General features: G+C 33.3%; 1 protein-coding gene across 8 annotated transcripts in view; it reads right to left on the bottom strand.

Annotated features, from left to right (window-relative positions):
• Positions 1-27,143, bottom strand: part of LOC126849248 (neurobeachin) — a 289,515-nt gene that overhangs the window by 96,050 nt on the left and 166,322 nt on the right. For all 8 annotated transcript variants that reach the window (XM_050590923.1, XM_050590940.1, XM_050590957.1 and 5 more), the window contains exon 2: positions 23,890-23,994. In XM_050590923.1, coding sequence (XP_050446880.1) covers positions 23,890-23,994 — 105 coding nt within the window. The remainder of the gene's footprint in view (positions 1-23,889; positions 23,995-27,143) is intronic.

The raw sequence follows: 27,143 nt of genomic DNA, 5'->3' as shown, positions 1-27,143 counted from the left end.
TCGAGATTTATAGATTGTCTATGTCAGTCTTTCCGTTGCTAAGCAGAGTGTAATGTAAGAAAGTTCAATCTGATTTTTATTTTGATCAAGGTTATCGCGATGAGCAATATTGTGGATTATAGAGGACAAAATGCTTCGTGCTTTTCTCAAGAACTCGCCGACGTTTCTTTTTCTTATCAGCAGGATAGTCTTTTATGTAAAGGTGCTTTTACAATCCTGGATACGATAGATAACAACCGTTGTTTTAATGTAATCGATATCGAGCAAGAATTGCTCCCGCGTAAAAATTTAAACGTACAGACATAATCTCTGCCATTTCCTGTTCACTCATGAAGAACGGATGGGATCCTCGATAATGGAACAAAATTCTGTCTTGAAAACTTTATTGTTGAAAGTATATAGTTATAAAAAAAACTTTCCTTAACTTTTTAATCTCTTTAACACACTTAATATTTTCTTTTTATTCTAAAAATTAACGCATAATGTGCCCCACCCACCTATTCATATATATATATATATATATATATATATATATATATTTTAGCTTCATTTTATTATTTTAATTTATTAGTTATTATTATTTTTGTATACATTTAAAGATTTATTATAACAATTTGTATAAGTAACATTTTTTAATAATTTTTATTTAATTAATTTTATTTTATTTAAAAAATGTATAAGAAAAAGTTTCCTAGAAACATTTTGTAGCAGCTCTTCTTATTTTTTTTTTTTTTATATTTTCATGAAACTCTTATCTATAAGCATTTGTAAATGATGTACACTTGTAAAAGATAATTAGCATATAATTTAAACTATATAATTTTTACTTCACAACAGTTATAGAAATAGAAAAAGCGCATAATTTGCAATGTCTTTGCCTTTAAGGAAAATTTGATGAAATAATAAATATGCTAAAGTGCTGTAGCGTTTACTTTATGCAGCCACGATATTAGGATAGCTTTCGATATGTCACAATTCAATGCATCGCACAGCGCCACTGGGCGAGCCGTTTCGATTAGAATGCAATCGAGTGAGAGGCTATCACACGCAGGACTGCCCAGTTCCGGTGTCCTGATCTCATCATCCTGTCACTTTCTATCTAATCAGCTTCGTATAATCCGACGCAGGCGTCGGAGTGTTCGGATAAAAGATTCGATTTTCTTCCGGATTTGATCAAAATCTCGATTGTAGGATCGCCTATTTTATTTTTATTGTCTTTCAATGATCTCCTTTATCGGATTTATCTACGTTAAAAAGAAAATTGCGATGCACAGAACGTCACTACAATAAAGCAATCTATCTTCGACGATATCGGAACCTATGTAATAAATAACAATGAGAGTCGATGATCAAGTTGGCAAAATCTGGAACGTAAATACTTATTTCGCTTTCGTATCGCGTAGAGGAGATTTCGTGAGAGCCAAGCAAATATTTTTGGGAATTTTATGGATGATAGTTCACCTTCTATCGAGCCGAAAGTCGTAAAATTCGCGTCATGTTTTGGCAACATTAACAATAAGCCATTACGTTTATGTGAGACTAGCACTATACCGCTAATTAAACAGAATCGTAGCGTATCCTGGGATATACACACAGACTGCAGCATATTTGCACACAAAATAATATACGGCGAGGTGCTTCATAGCAATGTACATATTTTGCTTTCAAGTATTCATATAATATGTATGGCTAGGTATATTATGCTGGTATATGTGTGCTACAAGGTAAATTATGTAGTGCATATACCACGAAAATATACAAAGTAAACTTGCATACACATTGATGTGTGATTAAAAATGCTTCAATATAAAAAATATAAAATTTAAGCATTTAGTTTTTGAATAGCGAGCAAAACGTTAACAATTCCGAGCACAATTATTTATAATAATTGCTATTATGTATCCAATATCATAATCATAATATTAAAAAAAATATTGAATTAATTGTAATAAATCAAAAATTTAAATTTTCTTTCACATAAAAAAATATTTGTTTAAATAAAGCTGTTATTAGGTTAACTTTTAGGGAACATTTTTGTGAAATTTTCCAACATACATGATATCGCTTAACTAGTTGCTTGATTACTTTTGTTCTTACAAAAAGATTTATGAGATCTTAGGATCATCTCAAATAGTTGCTTCTTTGCCATTTACCAAAAAAAAACTCCATCACAAAGCCACAATTTTTCACGCTAGAAACGGGCTAGAGAAACGGGGGCGTGAGAGACGAGAGAGGAAAGAGAGAGAAAGAAACACGAGGCCGAGAGTTATTTCGATGAGAAAGCTCGCACGGAACGTTCTTGAGAAAAGCGTGGAACCGTAAAAACCGGTGCGGGATTTCTTAGTCTGTGCGCGAGGAGAAAACGTAAAATTCTCCGAGGCGTGGAAATGCTTTAAAAACTTATTCGCGTGACGCATTATACAAGGGTTAATACCAACCTTAATACAAGTAAGTAAGACTTTGCGCCAATCTCGTTATTTGCTATATGATATCTCTGTTCCTTATCTGAAATGTATTTGAATTCGGGTTCGCAAAACATCGAGATACGTGACGCGATCGCTCAATACTAAAAACGATCTCGCTCGTTACCGCTTTGAATTTGTGTGGTTCGAAGCGCACTGAAGAAAAGTGAGAAAGGATATCCGCTTTAATCTGACAATCTCCGCAGGCAAAGATGTAATATTGAAGATTAAATGGCCATGCTCGTGAAAAAAGAGCAGTAAAAAAGACAATGTATGTAAGCATATTGACGTCTTTACGTGATATGATCCTGACGTAAGCAAAATATAGCTATATTTAGTCAAAATATCTCTCTCTCTCTCTCTCTTTTTTATCTCGTCTTATCTAAAATCTTTTTTTCGGGTATATTTTGTAAAACGATGATGCAAAAGATATATTTATGTTTGTTTAGATCATGCAATTTAAAGAAAAATGTAATTACAATCATTTTAACACAGATTATTTGCGCAATATTAATGAAATATGTCCTGAGAGAATGTAATAATTTTGTATACTCATGTCATGTTTTTAAAAAGCTTTTGCAGTCTGTTTTTTTTTTTCGCGACACGCGAAAAGCTTTGCCAATGAGAAATCTCGCACAATTGTTTCTGATGAAAACTGTTATTACTGGGTGAACGAAATACTCTCGTAAAGTACTTATTCCGAGAACTTCTCGGAAATAGCACTCGGTTAAGAATACTTTAATTTGCATAAGTAAAAGCTTTGCCTAGTGGCATTGTTATTTGAACGAGGTACGACATACTAAAAACAAAATTTTGTTGAACGTTGCTATAATATGTCAAAGTAGAATGCAGAGGATAAGGAAAGTTGTGTACGATTAAATAAATATTATGGGCAAGGTTCTTTTATAGCATTCTCATAAGCATCATTCTAGAAATGGTCGCAAGATATTACATCTTATATCAATATTAATATCGTTTTGATGATATCTAAGGGTAAACATTTTCATAACTTGATTAGAATTAATTGATGACGCAAACGTTATATTAATTTGTGTTCGAAAGAGCCATAATTAATAGAAGCATGATCCGGCAAACGGATTGTAGGCGATTCTCTATCGAACGGTAACTGTGAAGTTTACAAACTAACGTAATATATATGAAGTACTAGAGAGTAGACACGAATTGATTGCGTTCTTCGGAAACTTAGCCGCGTGATATATTCCAAACCAAGGCAATATACAGATTGTCGGTACATTCGTATAGTTTATGCTAAGTTCTATGTATACGTATATAAAATCAGTGCCTATACATATATTACATATTTATTTTCTATTATTTTATAATTGTTATGATATTTAATTATTATATTTAGATATCATAAAAAAGTGTAAGACATATTCCAAACCTAATGGTTTATCTTAATGGTCTCGAAACTTTACAGAAGATTGATTTTTGTATCACGCGCGAAATGAAACAATTGATAACTAAATCGTGATTGATCTATTTCATTTTATCGTATATTGCCCTGGGATTTTATATATTTTCTTAATAATAAATTGCATCATATGTTTCTTTTTCGGATATTGCAAAATCAATTTCGTGAAAGCCAGTTACATTATAGTTCTTAAAATTTTCAAATCTAACAATAATAATAATAATAAAACATATATAAATTATATATAATATATATAACAATAAAATAAATTATACTAATAATTAGAAAAAATATAATAAGTGTAAAATATTTAATTTACTATTATTATATAATATTATATAAAAACATTTATTACCAAACAATCGGTATTAGATAACACCGATTCACTTCGTGCCACTACATCCGTTTAAGCGACCAATCGATCGCGATCGACTTTAGACTTAGGTCTTCATCGGAAGCCTCTCAAAGCAAACTCACTTTTCCCTATAATCCCAGAGATACGACTGATATACACGGAGGACGGAACCATAAGCCTTACTCGGCTCCTCCTCATCCTATAGAAAATTTCGTTGCGGGTTTCCACCTTTTTGCGCAACGTTTTCTCGTTTCGCAAATCTCGCTGTTCCCACCCTCAGTCAATCTCGGGACGAGTGGAAATTTCTTGGGCACCACTCTACCCGACGGACGTGTACGGTCCTTGTACGCACGCGCCGAGATCTTGCACGTGCAAATTTAACGGGGATTTATGGAGATAAACCCAAATAAGATTGAACGCCGTTTGCGATTCCGGACACGTTGACGAATACCGTGGTGCACGATGGGGCGTCTTCGAGTTTCTCATCTGACACCGCCCTTCCGTCTTTCGATTGAAATGTAAGTTCACGAGAATGCTCGCGAGAGCAGAATAAAACAACGATCCCATGGGATTGCTACCTCAGGAGTCTGCCTACATCTCCACGATGCATTTTAAACTTCCTGTGCGACGAGTTTCTGCCCCAAATGACCAGACTAGCAAAGTCATCTTTGGTGAATGAGAGAACTATCTAAGTTCCAACAGGTCAAACTTGATGTATCGATCCAATGATAGAGTACCAAAACAGGTATTAAAGCCGCAACGTCTACTGGACTCCGTCAACAACGTCGAAGTTTTCTTCAATAGATATTATCCATGTCTTGTAATTAACTATCATTATCTGTCTACAATTTTGCTCGCGCATATTAAGAATTTCTGTAAAGTTATTTCTGTATTAAAATTAATTTTTCATTTACCAATGTAAAAAAAGGATTATTTCTTTTTATATTAGAATATGTTTGTGTATCATGTAGATTAGTAGACGTTGCAACGTTAATAGATTCTCCTCATATAATATAATCCAATATTAACCTGCTTTCAGATATTATTGTACATCGCAATAATTACGTGCATATTCTATATTGCGTCTGTACTCCTATCGTATATAATTTAGTCTGCGTATATAAACTATGCTACGCAATTACGACGCCATCATAGTATAATTTTATAAGGCGAGTTACAAAACAAGATTTTTATTACTACCATAACATATGTTTGTTTATAATTGTTATAAACTATAACATATTTATACAACTTTAGATTTTAATTTAATTCTTTATTTCTTGTTCAGTTTTTCATCGTGGAATCTATCAAAAAAATCTACGTTGTATGATCGAAACGTTAGTTTTCACCATGACAATATTTTTAAGCTTTGAAAGATTACCTTAACGCTATCTATTGGCTCGTCGAGTCTTGTACAAACTTAAAATTTTTACTTTGTTATATTTATTATCATTACTGCGATTAACGCAATAACTTCAAGTGAATTGAATAAGTTCCTGCCAAGTGTAATCTCGTTAAATTATTGTATAACATGACGTTACGTCCGTGCAGCGACAACGGAATTTCGACCGCAACGTTGGGTAACGCTGTTACGCGCAAATTCTTTTCTGTCGACGGCGAGTTACTTGGACAGTAATTTGACATACTGCAGTTTTATGAAATTACGGGACTCTAGACTCTAATAGCTCGTCCGAAATATTTCACCAAAATGGACATGTGTCATCACACAAAAGATTTATGTTACATTAAACTCGACAGGAAAAGATGAGATACTTAAACTTTGAGAGACTTGATACATCTTTCTTTTTATCTTTAAATAATTAGTCAATAAATAAAACTTTGTTGAACATACGTTTTTCTAATTACACGAATAAAGTTTCCTCAATTTTTCGCTACCTTTATGAAAATAGCATATCGTCTAGTTAAACTCATACAATGCCACAAACCCTGAGAATGCTCTCTGGAATGTGTAGAATGCCGTAAAATTGGTACGTTGCAAATACCGTTTTTCTGATCGTTAAATGGCGCGTCGACTGCAGCAGCGGAGGAGATATAACTGCCGTTCGTTTGGATGTTTGTAATTGCATTCTGTTTTTTTTTCGTATCGTTTCCGCAGCGTAGCCGAGAGAATCGAGCAAACTTTCTCGATCAACGGAAGCTATGCTTGAAGGAAGAGGTATCCTCGAGAGCAAACAGCAAAATTTTTCCTGTGACCGTGATCTCCAAGGCAACGCACATCCGACGTAACGAGCGAATCGTGGCCGACTTACTTGGTATAATGAATTATTATTCCGAGACGTGCGCGTCAGAGAGTGGTACAGTACGTTAAATTAAAGCAGACGCCGACATATAAAGAATTTGCGGTCACTAGGACGAGATAAAACGACATTAATTAAGTCCACCGTCGACAACGGTCTGATAAAGGTCGCGATATATGACTATGCTACTGTATCGGAGGGGTTGTCGACGAATGAGTCATCGCTGTTGCCGCTGCCGTGGCTCGAATCGAACATGCAGATACATTCTCGCGGGGAAATGAAAAAAAAAAAAAAAACATAAAAGGACTGAGTGAAATAGATCTCTTTGTGCAGCGACGCGTAACGATCAGCGATGCGCCGTTGCGAAAAAAAATCGCAAAAGCATACTGTGGATCGGGCGGAAAATTGAAATCGCGCAAGATGATGTATACGGGACGTTTTGTGCAAAATAATTCGTTTCCCTATATCTAGCAAACTATTGAAGGAAAAAGAAAAGATATTACATGTATTAGTAAAAAATAATTATCCAGAGAAGAAGAGCTGTTTCTTTTTGAAAAACTGAACATTTTGACATATATATGTATCATTTTATAAATATAAGCGCAAGAATATACTGCGTAAGAAATAATTTAAGTCATCCATTAAATAATATATAAAAGTTAAGATAATTTGCGGCGTTTTCTATATACAGTGTCAAAAGTTTGATTATCAATTGTTATTAATTAAAAGAATACTTTATACAACGGATTACCGACCATATCGTTTATCGTTTTTCTGATCACTGTAAAAGGAAAAGAAAAAGTGGAGATCGCTTCCGCGCCGGAATTTTCACTTCATTTCGTTCGTTCGTTTCTAGTTGACGAGCACCATTTCTCTCTCTAGTCTCTGATTGGCAATAAAGCACGAGCATGATCGGAGCACAAGTCAAGACGTTCGTGACGAAAGCGAAGTAAATGAAAGTCGTTGTCCGTTTTTCGAATAAAAATTGACGCTTTACGATTTTCAATAAATCAATCGATTTTAATCAGGTCTTAATCACCAACTGCGACCAGATTGCATGCGTCATATTAAGTTTCAATTTCGGAAATATATAATCTCGTTACAAAGATCTTTCATTATGATCTTATTATATGCAATTAATAATATTCATGATTTTATTAAAACAAATTAATTGCTGATCAATATTATTATTTTTAATTACATTTATATCATAAAACATGAATGAGAGAAAAAGAGAAATAATACGTATCGGGGATTTTGCTATATTTTTATAAAATATTTTATTCAATTCAAATGTTTTCGCAAAAAATCTTTATTCTTGTGCGATATTATACAGAACGTTTTAGACCGCGTTTTTTATGGCTAAAGACTTTTATGGTTGTGCGCATGGGAAGAGCGCAACGACTGAATTGAATATTTATGAATCAATATATAATAATTTTTTTTTATAGCGTGAGCATTTCAATAAGTATTTCCTTATATCGTAATGTGTAGTCTCGCGAAACGAAATGTCGAAAATTTCAAGCTTCAAAAGTCATGAGCCAATATCAGCGTAGGCAAATAAGCAAGTCTGGTATCATTTCTACGCGTAAGTTTGAAAATAGAACGAGATATTGCTTTTTATATTGTTGCAAGTCTAAAACGTTATATGTTACTGATACATTAAGTTTCTAAAAATGATTTATAAATTTTTATGAATTTTAAAATATCATTCTCTCATTTTAAAATATATAATATTATACAAAATATTTAATATTGAAATATTTATCATATAAGATATTTTCGTGGATGCGAAAAATCGCTTCTAGATTTGTCAAGAAATATGAAAGTATCGACAATGCCGGATAACTCATGCAGCCTAATGCATTTCTGACAGATCACGGCTCATATATCTTCTTTCACAATTCAACGCCCAGGGTTTCTTGAAAATGTGTGAACGGTTTGTAAATAAAATGCACATTGTGCGTTTTATTGCGTCGGTATTCGATATATTTGGCAATATTTTATAAGACTAGAATACTATAAACGCGCGCGCCATTTATTTTATATATATATATATATATGTGTGTATATAATTACTTACATATTAATTCTAATTTTTCACTTTTTCAAAATACATTAAATAAAAATTCCATACCCACTTAATATTTAAACTATCAAATGTATCGCTCAGTTATGACACGCTTTTATTGATATAAAGAAATGTTTAGTGCAAAGATAATCGTAGAGATAATTAATTAGCATCACGAAAAAGAGGTAACAATATTGTCAGTATCGATTTAATAAACTCCGTAATATATTAATTGATAATTTAATAATTGATTAAAATAATTTAAAATACATGTATAATTTAATATTCCATTTGTATATACGTCGTATATAGTACGGAAAATATTTCGGCAACGAATAATCAAAACATAACATGGTATACGGCTTTGACGACGTAAACATTAGCGCGCTAACGTGTTATGGCTTACAACTTTATTATTCTCACGGCGATACTCGAACAGTAAGGAAGTAGAACGCGAGACAAAATCAAATTACGCGATTAATTGTTTAATTTAAATAACACGTATGCAATAAATAAATAATTAATATACAAATGACAAATTACTTACCACAGGACTGCTCCACCGATGCCCGATGCCTCTCCTAGGCTTCCTCCTTTTCTCAGGTTGATTCACACGCGCGATATTTTAAACGGCACTCCCGCACTTTTATTAAAGGATACTTCCGCACTTGTACGCGCGATACTTTGAACGACACTCCCGCACTTACGGCATGATCGAACCCCGTTTTACACGAAAATTACTGCGAGTTGACAAGAACTACTTTACTGCTCGAGCGTTGCTGCAGGAATGATAACAAGGCTATAAATCGTAAGACGTTAATAGCGCGCTAATGTTTACATCGCCAAGGCCGAATACAATGTTATTGTTTCCGCGGTCGAAAATACATATTATAACGTATATACAGTGTCAAATATTAAATAATACAAGTATTTTAAATTATAGATTAATTATTTATTAAACGATTTATATATCATGGAGCTTATTATTATGTTAATCATTATTCGAATCTGCGATTTGATTATTTTATTATGCGTTCTCAAGCCGAATCATATTTAAATTATCAAAAAATCAAATAACGATAAAATATGAAATATAAATAAAAATCAAGTATTTTTAAAGAAATAATTATTGTTTATAAAGAAAAAAGAGAGAAAGAAAGATCGCGATAAAATAATAATTTACACTTTTGATTTTAATCATTTCGATTCTTGATTAAAACGTTTCGCAAAATACGCGCTTCGAAATTTATCCATTATGTTATAATTATGTATTATTGAAAATTTAAAGTGTGTGAAAGATAATTAATTATTTATGATATCAAATTATTTCCCGATACTTGTCGCGATCGCGTTAAGTAGAGAAATTTGATGGACATATTTTCGACTGCGAAAACAATAACATTGTATTCGGCCTTGGCGATGTAAACATTAGCGCGCTGTTGTTAATGTCTTACGACTTGTAGCCTTGTTATCATTCCTACAGCAACGCTCGAGCAGTAAAGTAGTTCTTGTCAACTCGCAGTAATTTTCGTGTAAAACGGGGTTCGATCATGCCGTAAGTGCGGGAGTGTCGTTCAAAGTATCGCGCGTACAAGTGCGGAAGTATCCTTTAATAAAAGTGCGGGAGTGCCGTTTAAAATATCGCGCGTGTGAATCAACCTGAGAAAAGGAGGAGGCCTAGGAGAGGCATCGGGCATCGGTGGAGCAGTCCTGTGGTAAGTAATTTGTCATTTGTATATTAAGTATTTATTAATTGCATACGTGTTATTTAAATTAAACAATTAATCGCGTAATTTGATTTTGTAATTATATGATTTAAATAAGAGAGAATTAGAGGAAAAGATTTTTACTTTTAAATATATTTTAATTATAGCTTTTATATGAAATTATTAATTATTAGTGTCTTTTTTCAAAATTTATAAAATTATTTTATTAATCTATTTATTATTATATGCATCAAATATAAAATTCAAGCATATAAGTTTTTTGAAATATTATTTATTTTATGCGCTGCTACAATTTGGTTCTATTTGTGTTACAGATCAACCTAACGACCTTGAGAGGAGGAGAAGGCCTAGGAGAGGCATCCTGCACCGGCGGAGCAACCCAAGGGTGAGTATTATTATTTTCATATTAATTATTATAAATCCCGCACACGCATTAATTCGATTCGATCATTGTTTGAATAGTTTAAACAAAAGAGACTCAGACTATAAAATTTTTTATTTAAAATAGTTTTCTTTTTTTAGAATTTATAAAATTATTTCATATTTATATACCTTCTTATTATTATATGCATCGGATATAAAATTCGATGCGCACAATAATAATTTTTTTTAATATTAATAATTATTTTAAACGTTGCTATAATTTGAATTTTATATTTGTGTGTTGTAGACAACGTAGCTTCAAGATCAAATCTCCGCTGTTGCGCATCAGTGCCGGTGAGTGATAAATTTTATTTTATTTTGAGGTGACGGATCCGTAGATATTGTAGATGCAAATGTAGATTGTAGATTGTAAATAAATCCGTTGCCTCAAAATGGATGGGCTAGAATAAATGCAATCAAATAATATTTAAGGCCTTTTAAATATATATTAAAACACATTAGAAATATAATTTAAAATATAAATTAAAACAAAAAATTGAAAAAAATATAAAATATTTTTTTCAATAGAAATTTTATTTAATTTATTTAACGTAGAAGACGCTAATAATTTTATTTCTTATATGAAATATTGATAATTATCGTAATGTTGCGCCAATTTTGTCATAATTTTTCATAGCCCATCCATCTTTATTATCATAGCAATGAAAGCTTAGCAGTTTGTCACGCATCGTTTTAATATAATTTTACTTTAGTCAATCTAATGCCAAGTTATCAATCAAATTTAATCATTGTGTGAAGTAATAATATCTAATCTTATAATAATATATAATATTTATAATATGTAATTATTTATATTAAAATAAATTAATAAAACATTTATGTGTCATATAATTTGAATAATTTGACTGAAAGTCAAATTATCAATCAAATTTAATAATTGATTGTGAAGTAATAATATTTAATCGTAATAAAATAAAATAAAATAAAATTATAATAATATATAAAATAAAATTAATAAATAAAATAATTTATATTAAAATAATTTATATTAAAATAAATTAATAAAACATTTATGTGTCATATAATTTGAATAATTTGACTGAAAGTCAAATTATCAATCAAATTTAATAATTGATTGTGAAGTAATAATATTTAATCGTAATAAAATAAAATAAAATAAAATTATAATAATATATAAAATAAAATTAATAAATAAAATAATTTATATTAAAATAATTTATATTAAAATAAATTAATAAAACATTTATGTTTCATATAATTTGAATAATTTGACTAAAAGTCAAATTATTCATATATCAAATTTTGCAATTTATTGAAACGATGCATGACAAACTGTCATGTCATAAATGAGCATAAAATTATGCTCGTGTAAAATTATGTCCGGCGACAATAATTAGCCGGCAACGGAAGGAATTTTTTTCCTTCATTGACCTCTGATAGGGGGTCGAAGCTACATTACTGGTTAGACATAGCCAGAATTAATATGGCCAGGATCAACGATAGGTAAGTCCAACTGGCCCAACGGAAACAGCCTACGGTGCATTATATTAGGGCATTCTATTAGGGTACGCGAGTAGGGCACGCGAGTAGGGCACGCGAGTAGGGCACGCGAGTAGGGCACGCGAGTAGGGCACGCGAGTAGGGCACGCGAGTAGGGCACGCGAGTAGGGCACGCGAGTAAGACACTTGAGTAAGACACGCGAGTAGGGCACGCGGTTAGGGCACGCACTTATTATAAAATACATATAACTATTATAAAATTAGTTATATGTAACATAATAATATGTATAACTAATATGTATTATCTGGTTTTTTCAAAATCAATTAAATCAAAATTATATAAATAATATTTGAATTGTCAAATACGCAGCCATGACAGATTTTTATTAATTTGAAGTAATGTACAACGTAATATTGAAATAACCAATCAACATTGAGAAAAAGAAGCAACAATACTTGCGAGTATCTATGTAACATGTCTTTTTTAAGTGTGGAAACATTTCATATATTATATATATTCGCATATGTTCACCGTGTGCAGAGATCGATAGCTCGAGAACGAAGCACACACGCGCTTCGATAATTTTAACCCCGGTTAAACGCTGCAAAGCCCTCTGTCTCGCGCTTTTCCGGGCCAGTGCTTTGACTGTGCATGCAGCCCGAACGAGAATTTCTAAGTTATTGGCAGTGACGTCAGCGTGGGTCGCGTTACTGCTCATCCGATTCGCCGGGATCGCGCATCTCGATGCCACGAGAAACTCGGTAGCAAAAGCCTCCCCCAGGTGTCCCCTTTATGGAATAATTTTCCAGTGCGATGGATCGATGCAAACTGTCGTGGTCGAAGGAAAGGGCAAGTAGATCGTACTAAGCGAAGAAGAGGGCAAGCATAAGAACGCATCCCGATCGGGTACCGAAGCAGGGAGCAGCCTCCTTTCTGGATGGCTCGTTTCTCCCTTTATGTCAGTGGATACAATGTCACGAAAGCGTGATGTGGAACTAAATTCTCATCAGCATATCGATATGCTGTTGGCTTAGCTTTCAGCTTTGTACATACTGATGATCGTGAAGACAAAACTGCTTTTTTTTTTTTTAAGAATCGATATCTTCAATCATTTGTTTAAAAAGATTTCAGTCTTCATATTTTATGCGCTTTTTTAATCTTGTTTTAATATCGAGAGCAAAAAATAGATTCATCCTCTCACTCACCGTTAAATATATAAAGCAATATATTATTTTCTATAGAATATTTTCGTATGTCTTTTACTTTTGTATAATCGCATATAATTTTTTTATAAAAGCCAATCAAGAAAAATATATATGCGCAATGTGCATAAAGCCTGGAATCTCATTAAATGTACGAATGGAAAATAATTGGATGGGTAGAAATTTTACTAGGTTCTATGCAAACAATGTTTAAAGTTTCTTTTCATGCCCTTTACCGAGATCCTAACTCTCTAAATATCATCGTGCACATTCTTTCCATCGCATTTCTCTCTTCTGTTTACCCAAGCTGCTCGAGCGCTCAGCTCATAAAAATATAGGACGCATAACCGTGAATAACTTGCGAATTCTGTTACGTACGCATTGTTCACGCACTTTGAACTTTAACGCCTCTGCCTTCTCTCCAAACTACAGCGCTATACATGTTCTCGATCAAACTAGTTTTAAAGAGGCTACAATAACTATCTCGCATGCTAATGCCCCATTATCTTCCCTCTACGCTTCGCGAGACTATGCGCAAATCACGATGAATTGTTCCTCATTAATACTCATTCGTCTTACTTACGTGAAACGGGCTTTGAGCGCTAATAAAGCACCAAGGAGCCATTACGCGTCCTTTGATGCAAATGATATTAGACTGCCTTTTTCCTTTCTCTAAAATATTAAGTGTTCTTACTTTCTCTTTCTCTCTCTCTCTCTCTCTCTCTCTCTCTCTCTCTCTTTCTAATCATTAAGATAAAATAAAAGTACATTAAAATTACATATTTCTTATTGTTTCTCTCTCCTTTTTATTTTCTTTATATTTGCTTAATGCTGTATTTTTAATTACTTTTTTATTTGCTATTAGCACGCAGAATGTGTAGTTCTGATGCACATTTCCGATAAAAATGTATTAAACTTCCATAATTATTAATCATGGAATAGTATTTCAATAACGAAGATAAACTTTCAGGCAAATAGCGCATATATAAGCTACTTTTAGAGTCGTGGAATTGTATGAGATGACGACTAACCATTCTGACCGTATTACACGGAAATATGAACGCTAAAGATGGAAATATGCGGCCATCTTCTGTGATGTCTCACGAATTTCCGATTTTCCGCTGCACCGAACCATCTACATCGGGCACCGAATCGATTACATCCACGGAATGTTTAGATGCTTGAGACTCGAGAGCTCCTGTCGTTTGAATTCTCGCGATAACGCTCGGTTGTAGTCGAGACGCGTATGTCAGCATGGGAAGTTGCATCAATGCCTACATGAATATTATTATTTTTTTTTTTTTTTATAATCTTCCGTATACATGGAAAGATCGACATTTTTTTATACGATTAAGAAAACACATCGAAAATAAAAGGAAATGTTTTGTTAATGATACTCACTAAATGCTGCAAAAATCACACACTAATATTAAATAATTTTACAAAATGTGTGTGCAATTTATAATAAGATAAGAAAATTTGGTATGCTTATATTTATTATCTCAATTCTAACTCTATCAAACTCAGCATTTAATTTTAATTTTTATTTACTTTTTATTTTTTAATTTTTATGTACTTTTTATTTTTTATTTACTTGTGAAAATGAAATTGCACTAAGGTATCGCTACGACAAAAAATGGGATTATTGCCAATTAGAAAATATTTTGCATATTCAATTATATGTTGAAATCATCTTGCATAAAAAATATAGTACAAAATATCAGTAATGAAATACAAAGTAAACGCTTTCATATATCATTGCATTTATCGTTCATATGTAATAATACAGACATAGATGTAGTCTTCCGTAATATCTTTCGATGACAAGTGGAAAGAAATTGCGGCGGTGCGAAGACTCATCGCGCGGCATAATATCACCGATAGACCATGAGTGTGTAGTATGGATATATTGTGCGTGGATCAATGCACAGAGTCCGGGCATAACAAGAGCGACATCGTCAATACCCGGGACAATAATGCCTCGCACGGATGTCGCACAAATGGAACGCCGATAGGGGTGAATCGGAGTTGAAGTAGGTACAGCTCGCGCGCGCGGGCGGGAAACGAGGATTTCCACAATCGAAGACAGAGTCGAAAGGGCGCGCGAGTTGAAAGTGACGAAGAGAAATTCAGAGAGGCAGCGGCGCGGTGGTAACGGCGGCGAGATAGAGAAGGAGAGAGGGAGGGAAAGAGACGACGGTGTGATCGGGGTGGACGCCGTGATAAATCAATATATTCTGCTCACGCAATGGCGTAACGACGTCGAATCTCCGCTCGAGCGTGTCCACTCGCCTCCTCGTCTTCATTCCGCCTTCATCCCGTAGATATTTTCAACACAAATCTTTCGAGAGTATACCCCATGCGTATATTTGTATCTGGATTGACGAACGCTCGATACTAGAATATCCTCCGCGGGAGAACGGGAGAAACAGAGCAAGAGAAGAGAGAAAGAGAGAATCTATAAACGCAGCAGCGTGCAGTTATGAAAACTCGAGGAATGAAAGTCGAATGATACCCTTGTTACGCGTAGAGTACGCACTCAAAAACTTGTCGACCGTCTATTAAATTGGTTCAAACGGATCTCCATGATTTAGAGCGCAAACGTTCGTAAATCAATAACACAGCGGTTTCCCTGAATGACGTTGATAAGCAGAGAGAGAGAACATATATCGGACGCAGATCAAAATTCACTTTGATATTGGATAGTCTGTATTTGACAAGAGGATATTACATTTTCCTTTTTTAATTCTTAGATTTTTTTTTTTTTTTTCGTTCGAAACAATACTTGTGTTACGTTGGCTGAGCAATGTTTATTAACTATTTAGCTTATTGTAAATATCCTCTGCGGCGTGCTATATGGTTCACGGAACTGTTGCGGCAAGAAATCATTTTCTTGCTGCAGTGCAGGGAAATATAAGCGCACATGCTGCGTGATGTATAGTACAGCTTGCTATGAAATTTTTATAGAAATATGGCCGGCTGGCGAATATCAGTAGAACATGTAACTTTATGTGGAAAATGTTACGAAAAACTTTCTCCCGATCTAAAAGCTTGACACAGCTATCCCTCTTCAATTGTTAATGATATATTCCAGAAGCGCGAGAAACTTAACTTTCTTTCGCGAAACTTTCAATGTTTAAGTTGGATAAATACCTTAGATCAATACAAAGTTAAGTTTGGGGGATTTGCATTTGTTGCATTTAATGTAATCAAGAAAGTGATTTCTAAGATTTCGTAAATCAACAAGCTCGCAATGTATTTCCTAACACAATTGCTATTTCAAACAATCATACATGTATAACAGGATTGATTTGTCGATCTCTATTGTCAGAGAGAACAATTCGCTAATTGTAAAATTTCGTCATGATTAGTGCCACCAAATATCGCTGTTATATAGAAATGTAAAATGTATACTATCTCATATATATTTTAGATGATTACAGTAGCATCTATTTATTTTACCGAAAAGCTCAAATAAACGACTATGTAATAAACTTCAATTAATTATACGCGCGAACGGAATGAAACCATGCGATTAATTGACGTCGGCCGATTCGCTGGAATATAAGCCGCGACGCGAGATTCGTTGGCATAAATTCTGACGTGATCGCAAGTGTCACCATTATCGTGGCACTTGCCCCTAACTAGAATTAATATTCCGTCCGGGTTAATAACCCAAGGTATTCATACACGTGGGCATATAAGCGTGACACGTGTACAGAGAACGCGCGTAAATGTTGTCGTCGGCGTGTAACACGAGCGGCAAACGTAATTGTGTGACGCAGGGATGAAAATTATAACCACGAGAGAGAACACCACCCGATCACCGGCGTTTCGCAGCTTCCTGCACTGACGGCACGTTGTAAACCTCCGTGTCGCAAAATCGCGAACATTTTTACTCGACTTGATATATGATAATTGGACGACTACATACACGTGCAGTCGAGTGGCACGGTGGAACGCTTTGACTGATATCTGGTATCTGTAATTTATGTTTGAGAATCTCCGGATAACTAATTTAACGAGTTCGCTAAACACGTATAAAGGCACACCTTTGTTAGTTCGTCGATGCTTCTTCTGTCATCGGATATAAGCATAGATGTCTATCTGGAAAGATGAAACCTTTCCTTTAACTCTCGTACAAGTTTGCTTTTCTACGTAGATAAGCGAAATATCTTTAAACTTAAAGCGAGAGAATTCTATTGCACGAGGAAGATAACGAAAAGGAGAGATCTCGGTGAGAATGCTCTCGAATATCCATTTCCATAAAAATGGAATTAAAACATAAATGATTTTTAAAATAACAGATTATAATTTTAAATGTAATAATATTTAACGGTACATATTATATCTGATATTACTTGAAAATAACATTGTAAAACGGTTTATATAAAAATTAAAAAAATATTTATTATAAATGTTAAAGATATTCAAGGATAATATCAAAATGCAATATGCATTTTGCTGATATTATTCCAATAATTAATTAATTCGTTAACAACATATATATACTAGTGTAGAATGACCGTGAAACAATGCAAAGCAGTAATTTGATAAAATTGAATAATTAATCAAATAATTTGATAAAAAATAGACACAATTACGGATATACATTATTACAGATATGCATAGCGGCTACTTCCTTTGAACTAGAATACCTCTGTAACAATGCGATAATATAATCAAATCTATTTGCGAACAATTAACTGCATGATAATTTGTCATAGATTCAGAAATTTGTAACATACTCAACAGAGCATAAACTGACTTGAACAAACGCATTGTGACAAGACAAGACATGTGACCTTTGCTACTTGATTGTGTTACAGTTCGTTGCCAATCGCGCGTATTAATATTTGACATTTAATTTCACCGTTGATTTCCAGCTCTGCGCGTAGGTGGAAATTGCATTACGGAAATCGTCCGATCCCTCTCGTGTACAAATAGCATGAATTATTCGCCGTAAATAGTTATTATACAATTCTCTATGGTAATGATATGCAATTAGTTGTATCGCTGTCATTGTGGATGCTTATAAATAAATTAAACGCAATAATCCACGAGACTTCAAATGTCTATATGTTTGGCATAAAATATGAGCAAATTTTTAGCTTTCTAATATTTATCAAATTTTGCACAAGCTAAATAGAAACGCGAATTATTAAATATAAAGCTATTACAGCATCCTTGAGACATGTTTATTTTATGTATAAGTTTAAAGATTAAAAATTTATGATGAATGGCAGTTTGTTGGCCAATCGAATATCGTATTTTTTTCTAGGAAGAAAGGAATGACATATTCGGAGGAATTATAATTTATATGCGTTTTTTGCAATTTCTGATGCATCCATAACTCATCTCGCAATTTATGAAGATTGCAAATGATTCTGCAATATCCATATGATTACGCTTAAACGCTATTAATAATACGTGAATTAAATGAAATCTAGTATATAGCAGCGTAATAAAATCTAATGAAAGTTCGGAGAGACTGTCAATTGGAAGTAATAGGGTCCAAATTCTAAAGGTCATGCTATTTAATAATTTTGTATAATATTTAGTAGTTAATCAATTATTAATATCTAATTTCTCATCAGATTTAATTTAGTTATGAACACAATATAGTTATTAAATTTTGTGTTGCAAAAGATATTTATATAAAAATTTTAAATAATTATAATTTTTAAAATATTTTAAAAAAATAAAAAAGAATATAGGAAGTAATTTTCAGTTTGTTATCTATGCAACGATGGCAAGACCTTTGAATATTAGTGCACGTGCTAAAAAATACTTATAATACATTTCTCGAAAGAAAATATTCATATTGGCCTTGTTATTCTTACATAAAAATATTTTAACTTTTTCTACTTACATGTTTATCAATTCGCATACATTTTTTAAGCAATTAATTGAGTTTACGCACAAAAACAATAATCTATACCTTTATTTTCTATCATCATTTACTATTTTAATGTATATTGATTATTTATTAAATTATTTTCCTCTTGAAATAGCGATTGATGAATTAGCTATACATTGCTGTAGAATATATCATTGATTTTTTTATAATATACGTAAAATATCGTATGTAGAGTGCAATGTTCACCAACGGTAATCCCGGCTTTACATCTCATCAAAATAACAATGCGACATAATACCAGGATAAAATCGAATTTGCAAACGTTTATGTTTCTCTTGCAAATCGCTGCATTTTGCGTAGTGAAAAACTGATATTCTCGTTTACGCCTGCTACAAATTTATCACAAAAATTGCTAGATTATATTTTTATCCGCGCATTATTCAATAAAAATAAAAAAATTACTTTTCCGATAATGTATATTTTACGGACTGTTTTTCGAACCAATAGATTGATGGTAACAGAACAAGAAATTTTTTCTCTGTTTTTATTATATAAAAATTTACAATGTAACTGGTCTATGCGTAATACCAAATAACTTTTATAAATCCTTTATTCTTTCTAAATTTTAGAGACTAAAGACTAAATTGACAAAAAATAGTTCTCTAGAAACGTCCATTTGTACATCTTACGCGTTCAGATATAGTGATAAAGAAAAGAGGGAAAATACTGTAATAAGTTTTATTGTGGGTGCAGAAACGTCGTGTTTTATTAAACAAGCAGACGATGACATATAACGCAGAATTCGATTCGATGTATATTTGATCAACCGTAAACTACAATACGTCAAAAAATGGCTTAACTTCCATATTCTCGCCATTTCTTGAAATAACACTTGAGTGAAGATGTCTATATATATTTGATCTTTCCTTCAAGATGATATCTCATACATTTTAATTTTCCTCTTCGCAAAAACGTAGTATACGCCCGCATCTTTATCTACAAATGACAAAATTACAACTATTACGGCACTGAAAATTTAGTTTAATTCTCTATTCTTTAGTATTGATCGCTGGAAACTTGCATTCAATCTTATTTTAGTCTTTATTAAAGAATATTTTTGAAAATATAATCAAAACGATTATATAAATTCGATCGAGCTATTCTTGTTTATTTCTCATTCTTGAAAATCTCTTACTGCCATTATTCCTGAAAATTCGTAATTCTCCATAAAATGAGAACTTTCAGGATGTTAATTGAAAGAGAGAAGAGAGGATATATATATAATAGTAGAGGTTATATATACATATATAGAGCTCTTCATTTACAAAGCTCTCAGTCGATTTCTCAAAGTAGACGTAAATACGAATGCGTCGCAAATGGTACTTTCAAACTGCATTGTGTCTCTTTAACGCGGTCGTCGCTGCGTTTGCGGTTTCTGCAGAATATTCGTCTACTCTAAGATTCTAACAGAAAAGTACTAGAGATTTAGATAGAATACGCTTTCACGCGCGAGCATTACGCCGGTCCATTATGCTTGGCTTAGATCTCAAGGAGATGGATGGCCTCAACAAACATATAGTGAAATATATAGCGAATCTCAAAACCAGCGATACATATTATAACGACAGATATTGAGAAAATAAAGCGAAAAATGTTTTAATACATCAAATAGCGTTTGACTTATAAATGAGATAGAAAATTAAAAAATTTTTACAAATAAAAAAAATAGAGTAATGTAAATATAACATTCATATTTTTTCTCTCCAATTAATTTGAGCAAACTTTACTTAAACAAAATTTTATCTGCGTAGATTCTAAATAAACTTTTATTAAATTATGAAGCAATAGTTTTAGAGCAATCTGTATATACGCGCACGTATGTATTTTGCTAGTTATTTACCGTGTATAATATAAGAGAACCTCGACGGAGGCAAGCTAACTTACCGTCCATCCGTACGATCGAGGATAGGCAACGTGGAAACTCTCTTAACAGCATTAACATTTCAGGCTGCTCAAGCTAGACTATAGAGCTAGACAGGAACCAATCAGTGATAGATTATATTAACTAGCACCAATCGCTATAAATATATGCATATAGAAAGCAGCATCACTATCGTAGCATTCTTTTAATTAATTTCAAATGCGTTTTAATAAAAAAAAAAAAATGTCAAATTATAAATAAATGAACGTATATGTTTAATTTAAAAAATATTTATAATTTGTAATTAAAATTTGAAAATTTTTAGAAAGATTTCAAATTTATATAAAAAAAGTACATAAGAGACTAGTGAGACACATCTTATACATAATAGATAAACTCAAGTTCTCCTATTCTTACATCATCAACTGCATCTTAATGTTTACACGCGGCAATCCTATCACACTGCACAAGCGTTTCTAGTCATATACAGGGTACTAATTAATTTTCATCTCAGCAACAGCTGTCAAATACAGCGGCTTACCAGCTTTCGCAGCACGGCTAGAAATTCAGGTAGGCAAACTTTTTTGTCAGATATTTAATGAGCTCGCATAAATCTAATTTAAATTTGATTTTGCCGTTTTTGCCGCACGATAATCCGTGGTAATCCACGTTCTTGTTGATACAAAAAAGGACCAATGACTGCGGATGATCAACGAAAGAATAGAATGTTCATAAGTTTATCTATTCATCCATCTAGTTTAAATCTCTATTTATACTTTCACGCCAAAAGTTCGCAGCGGAGGCTCAAGTGTATGAGTTTGTGAAGAGCGACGAAAGCGTAAACGGATTTTCCTCTACCCGACATGGCAGCTAAGGACCCGTTATTATTTACAAAAGTTTGCCGTCTTTACTTTCCTTTCTTCGCCAAGTCGTACGTCGCTTTTAACGAAGCGGGACGTACACGAATTTTGAAGATACACAGCAGGTGGTGCTTTTTACGGATATTCTTTTAATCTTTGCATGGCTTGAGGCCACGCGAGAACACGTTTATTCCAAATATAATAGAATAAGAAAAGAGCCATATATAAACATACCATGTTTATGTCAAACGCAGAATGCACGCATTATAATGAGAAAAAAAAATAATTAAAGTTATTTTCTATAATGTCTGCGGTTGCATATTTGTTTTTAATTAAATAACCTGGTGATATTTACTTTCTGTTAAAAATCAAGTCAAACAGAAATACAGGCCAAATTAAAAATTATTAATAACGAAGCAACTAAACTATTATATTATTAATTAATGGAAACGTACAATCTTATGATCGCATGGAAGAAAATGCATCATCTTGTATAGAGAACTCGCGTGACAAAGCTGCTGAAATGGACTAGGCGATTTATTTCTGCCAGTAATATGTTGACAAATCACTTTTATGGTCAGTTATTGTATGTGTCAGTAATCGAAGTATGTCTACATCGATCAATATCGATTGGATTAAACCAGACTATTTTTCTATGGATAGTGCAATATCGCAGGATCATATTTTTTTGTCACTAAACTGATGTGTCTCTCCGGATACCTCACGAACACAAAAAAAAAAAAAATAGAGACTACGGACGGTGCTTCAAAGCGATAATAAATCTCATGCTCCGTGAATAAAAAAAAAATTTTATACCCGAGAAAAATTTGCCGTATAATGGATTCCGATCCTTTGTATGCCGAGATTGTGCGTATCCTAACATATGGTGTGCTCTTTTTTTCCCGTCAAACAGCGAACGAGAGAAAGAGAAAAGCGAAGAGAGAAAATCAAAAATTCGTATGTGCGTCTTTATACTTCATAGTTTTCTTTCCCGATATGTTATCATGCCGATGTTGCAATTTCAATGTAAAATAATTGTCTACTTTTTCGCGTAACTTTAATTACCGAAGTTTTATTTGACGCGTTTGCTGCGCACATGAGAGACGCGTGATATTGATCGCTTCGTTCTTCTCACTGACGACAATTCGCATTCAGCAGTAGAATTACTCCGCCGCAACATAAGGAAACAGCCGAAGTAGTAAGTTCCGCGATAGTGCCAGACATTGATTGCACTGAACGTAGATATTTGAATAATTACATATATGTGATTAAACATTTACAAATTGAACAATTCTCGTTAAAAGCATTATATTTCAGTCAATCAGTTATTTATAAAATAAAATTTAATTATACACGTATTGATTATATGCATGATAAATACGATGATCTGCGATTACTAAAATGTATCATTAATAAAAAAGATTAGATCTAATGATGAATCGAATGACGCAAAGTTTAAGAAAGTTCAAAACTTAATATAAAAATTGAGGTCTTTTTCTATATTACAAAAAGTTAATATAAAAAGAAAAATGAATAATTTGAGACTCGAACGCAACTCCGACGCAATAATGTAATTCAATTCTACTCGATGATATCCGAGAAGGATCTTAGCAATCACTTTTCTATCGTGTGCTTTGCACTCTTGAGAAGTGCTCTATAAAAATCGCGTTTATGTACGCACATACAATAGGTTTTCAATTTCAATTATTGATTTATGATATCGACAAGCGCCCGCTAGCACGTATTCTTTGCCGCATTCCTCTTGAGTTTACGTCAGATATTTTCTGCACGTAATTAATTCGACCTAGTTTGACGTCACGATGCTCACTTACCTGAAGATTGGGTGGGCAATGATCGAGAAGCTCCAGCATGTGCCTGATGTTCTGCGCGTCCTGTATCACGAAATTCAGCTCCATGTCGAATTCACCGCCCACGAGCTGCACATTAAAATATAAAAGGTGTTAAAAATGTGAAAATCGTATAACCACAGTTCTAATTTGTATAATATTTCATATATATAACAATGCTGACAAGCAAGGTTTATTCTAACTAAATATACGTTATTTGGCTTTTGTGTTCAAATATATCAGTTGGTAGTCATAAATAATAACTCTGGAGCTCTACTAGAGTTTGTGGGGGAAATGTATATACCATCAGTATTTAATCGCGGAAATGTTACTAACTGAAAGCTCCGTCGTTCGATACCGGATGTACGTCAAACGAATGGTTACGTAACGTTATTCCGTTATATCAAAATCCTGCAAACCATGCGCAGCATGAAACAAATAATACTGTTTTGACAAACAATCGCCGATTATCTCATGACAGTATTGATATTAATATTAATTGGTGAAGTATACTTTCCATAACCAAAACACCGTATTGCTCTTGTGTATACAATTTCTCGATTCATTAAATATGTTTAATTTGTCCAACGTTGAAAAACAATATTCAATTTACACAATACGCTTAAAACTAATAAATATCAATTTTTATAATACTTGTGCATAAGCAAATGAAAATTTGCATTGAATTATACAATGTATATATTGCATATTTTTAAGAGCATTACAATATCGATCGTTATCGTGTATAAAAAAAATAATATTAAAAGAATAAAAATACTCTTGTTTTGCACCTTTTCTCTCTCTAAAATATTTTATTTAACGCATGAAATTTGCATTATATGCGAACGATTCGACAAAATACAGACAGATGTCATTTGACGAAGTTTTAAACGTATTTGGATTGGCCGTGTAGCGTAACGACGTGTTTTTACTACAGACAAAACATTTCGGGCACGAAGAGTTTACGGGCTACGTCCGTTTGCGGTTATTCTTCTTATTGTAACGACTTATATATAGCCGGACCGGAAATACTGCCTCCGCGGAGAGAGCGTAATTTCCGGAGAAGTATTTCGCGCTCATCCCCGACGTCCCTCCATCCCCCTTCGTCTTCTTCCAGACGTTCGTATCGATCATGAATTTCTTAAACGGCCATATCTGTGTCTACGGAAGGGTCATGACCAATTTTTACGAGCGTCGATCGCTCGTAAAAATTCATAACTTACGCAGGACCGTTTATAAAATTGATTGTATCGGCAATTGAAAACGAAGCTTATCCTGATTCAACAGTTTTCATCAAACTCGGTACCTCATAGCGAGATCTCATAGCTTCCGAGCAGTTGTATTATAAAGTTGAAGAGTTGAATCTCGGTTAGCATTGCGAGGAGAGTTTCGGGTTCGTAACATTCCAAAAGAACACTTCTAAAACTATTTTTCTGTAAAGCCCATGAGGCTAAAGGCACCCTTTCCGTAGAAAGGGATGTTACTCTTTTACGAAACTCGCAACTGATACCACGATTAGGGCCGATAAAGTGTAAAATAACTTTGAGAAAACAGAATCACATTATACAGAGGCGCGTTCAATAGCGGCGTCCTCGGACTATCTTGCTTTTCCCTAGCGCTTTTACTACGATAGCGAAAGCTCATGTTGTACATAATAATACGACAAAGTTCGTCACTCAATAACTCTAATAACTCTCGAAACTAAAAGCGCCGGCAATTTCAACAAACATTTCATCGTATTTAACTCGACGCCGCTGATAATCTGTGCAAAAAGGATAATTTGATGACGACTGATTAGAATGCTGCTAAAATTTTCTGTTTGTACACAAACAAATATATTAGATTAAAATGGAGCAACGTAAGTTTAAAAGTAGAGCAACATTTTCGTGGTACAGCCGCTTGGCATGCTTTCAATTATTTATAATGTAATTACATTTTTGTGTACCAAGTAAGTATAATTTCCGAGTCTGGAATTTAATTCTTTTACATGTTACAAATATATACTACTAGCTATTTTATCCATCAAATACTAAATTCGTTAAAAATAAAATGTTAATTAATTACGCGTTTCAGTATAAAAATATCTCGCAATTATCAACAATTTGTGAATTAAAAACATGTTTTTTGAAAGTACAATATTTATTATGTCATGTAATTGCAATAACAAAAACTTATTGAAAATGGAGAGATTTATGCGCAATCAGTCTCCGGATATTAACATTGCATGTTTATCATTGCATGGAAAAGCGGTCTGAGTGAGATAGAAAATAATATGATTTGCGTAGCTTAAAGTTTATATTGTCATGTAATGGCCGGAAATCGTTCATCCCTAGAGGAAAATAACTTTCTGAGCTAAAGAGAGGAAAAAGGTGGAGTTCTATTATTGCCGATAAAAGGGTTATGACCTTCAAAGCGATTGCTCGGATGTCCCGTATCACTTGCGCGGATCTTAACAGTCCGTGTGCCGAGAATCGAAAGGATAATTGTTTAAGCGACGTTTAAAAAACATTCCCCGTGTAAGAAGAGATCGATCTACAGTTGTCGTAGTCGTATCATTGAGTCGCTTTCTCAAGAAAAGCAATTTTGCGCAGGTACCTATTGTACCGTATCCCTTTGTTCTTCGAGCACTGAAATTTAATGAATTTAACGCTCAACACAAATTTATTCAAATATAAAATAATTCAACACTATTGTAATTATTTTTTTCTAAGATTCTATTTTTTTTTTTTTTTCATATAATTCACTGTAACGTACTTTGTCGAAAGTAGCAGTTTTTTTTTTATTTCTATTTAGCAATGCATGAACGGTCATGCAAAGTTCATAACGTGCCCGTTTGAAGCACGATACTACTTGCTACAAACTGAAATGACATTATAGATACGCGCGACCGAGAGAGAACGGACGAGCGAAAAGCGTGTCTCAACTGGTGAATTAAGGTCGACTGGCAGAGCTGACCGCTAATTAGATACCACTCGCTTTTACACCTGCATATCCCTCTGACAAAAACAGCTGCGCAAAGCAGAGCGTGCGCTTAACTTGCGTTTCGCAGAGATCCATTAAGCAAAATTGCGAACTTACAAAGCATGTATCAAATCGTTTTAAATTGATAATGATATATTTAATAAGTCCTTTTTTACCCCACTATGCAATGGAAGAAAACATTAAGATCTTTTTCTATGAATAAGGTATTTCACATGTGTTGTTGATATATATCTTAATACAGAGATAATTGCCACTCA

The sequence above is a fragment of the Cataglyphis hispanica genome, chromosome 1 (assembly GCF_021464435.1).
Source record: "Cataglyphis hispanica isolate Lineage 1 chromosome 1, ULB_Chis1_1.0, whole genome shotgun sequence".
Taxonomy (NCBI): Eukaryota; Metazoa; Arthropoda; class Insecta; order Hymenoptera; family Formicidae; genus Cataglyphis; species Cataglyphis hispanica.
Note: the sequence above shows the minus strand (reverse complement) of the source record. Positions and strands in the feature narration are given on the sequence as shown.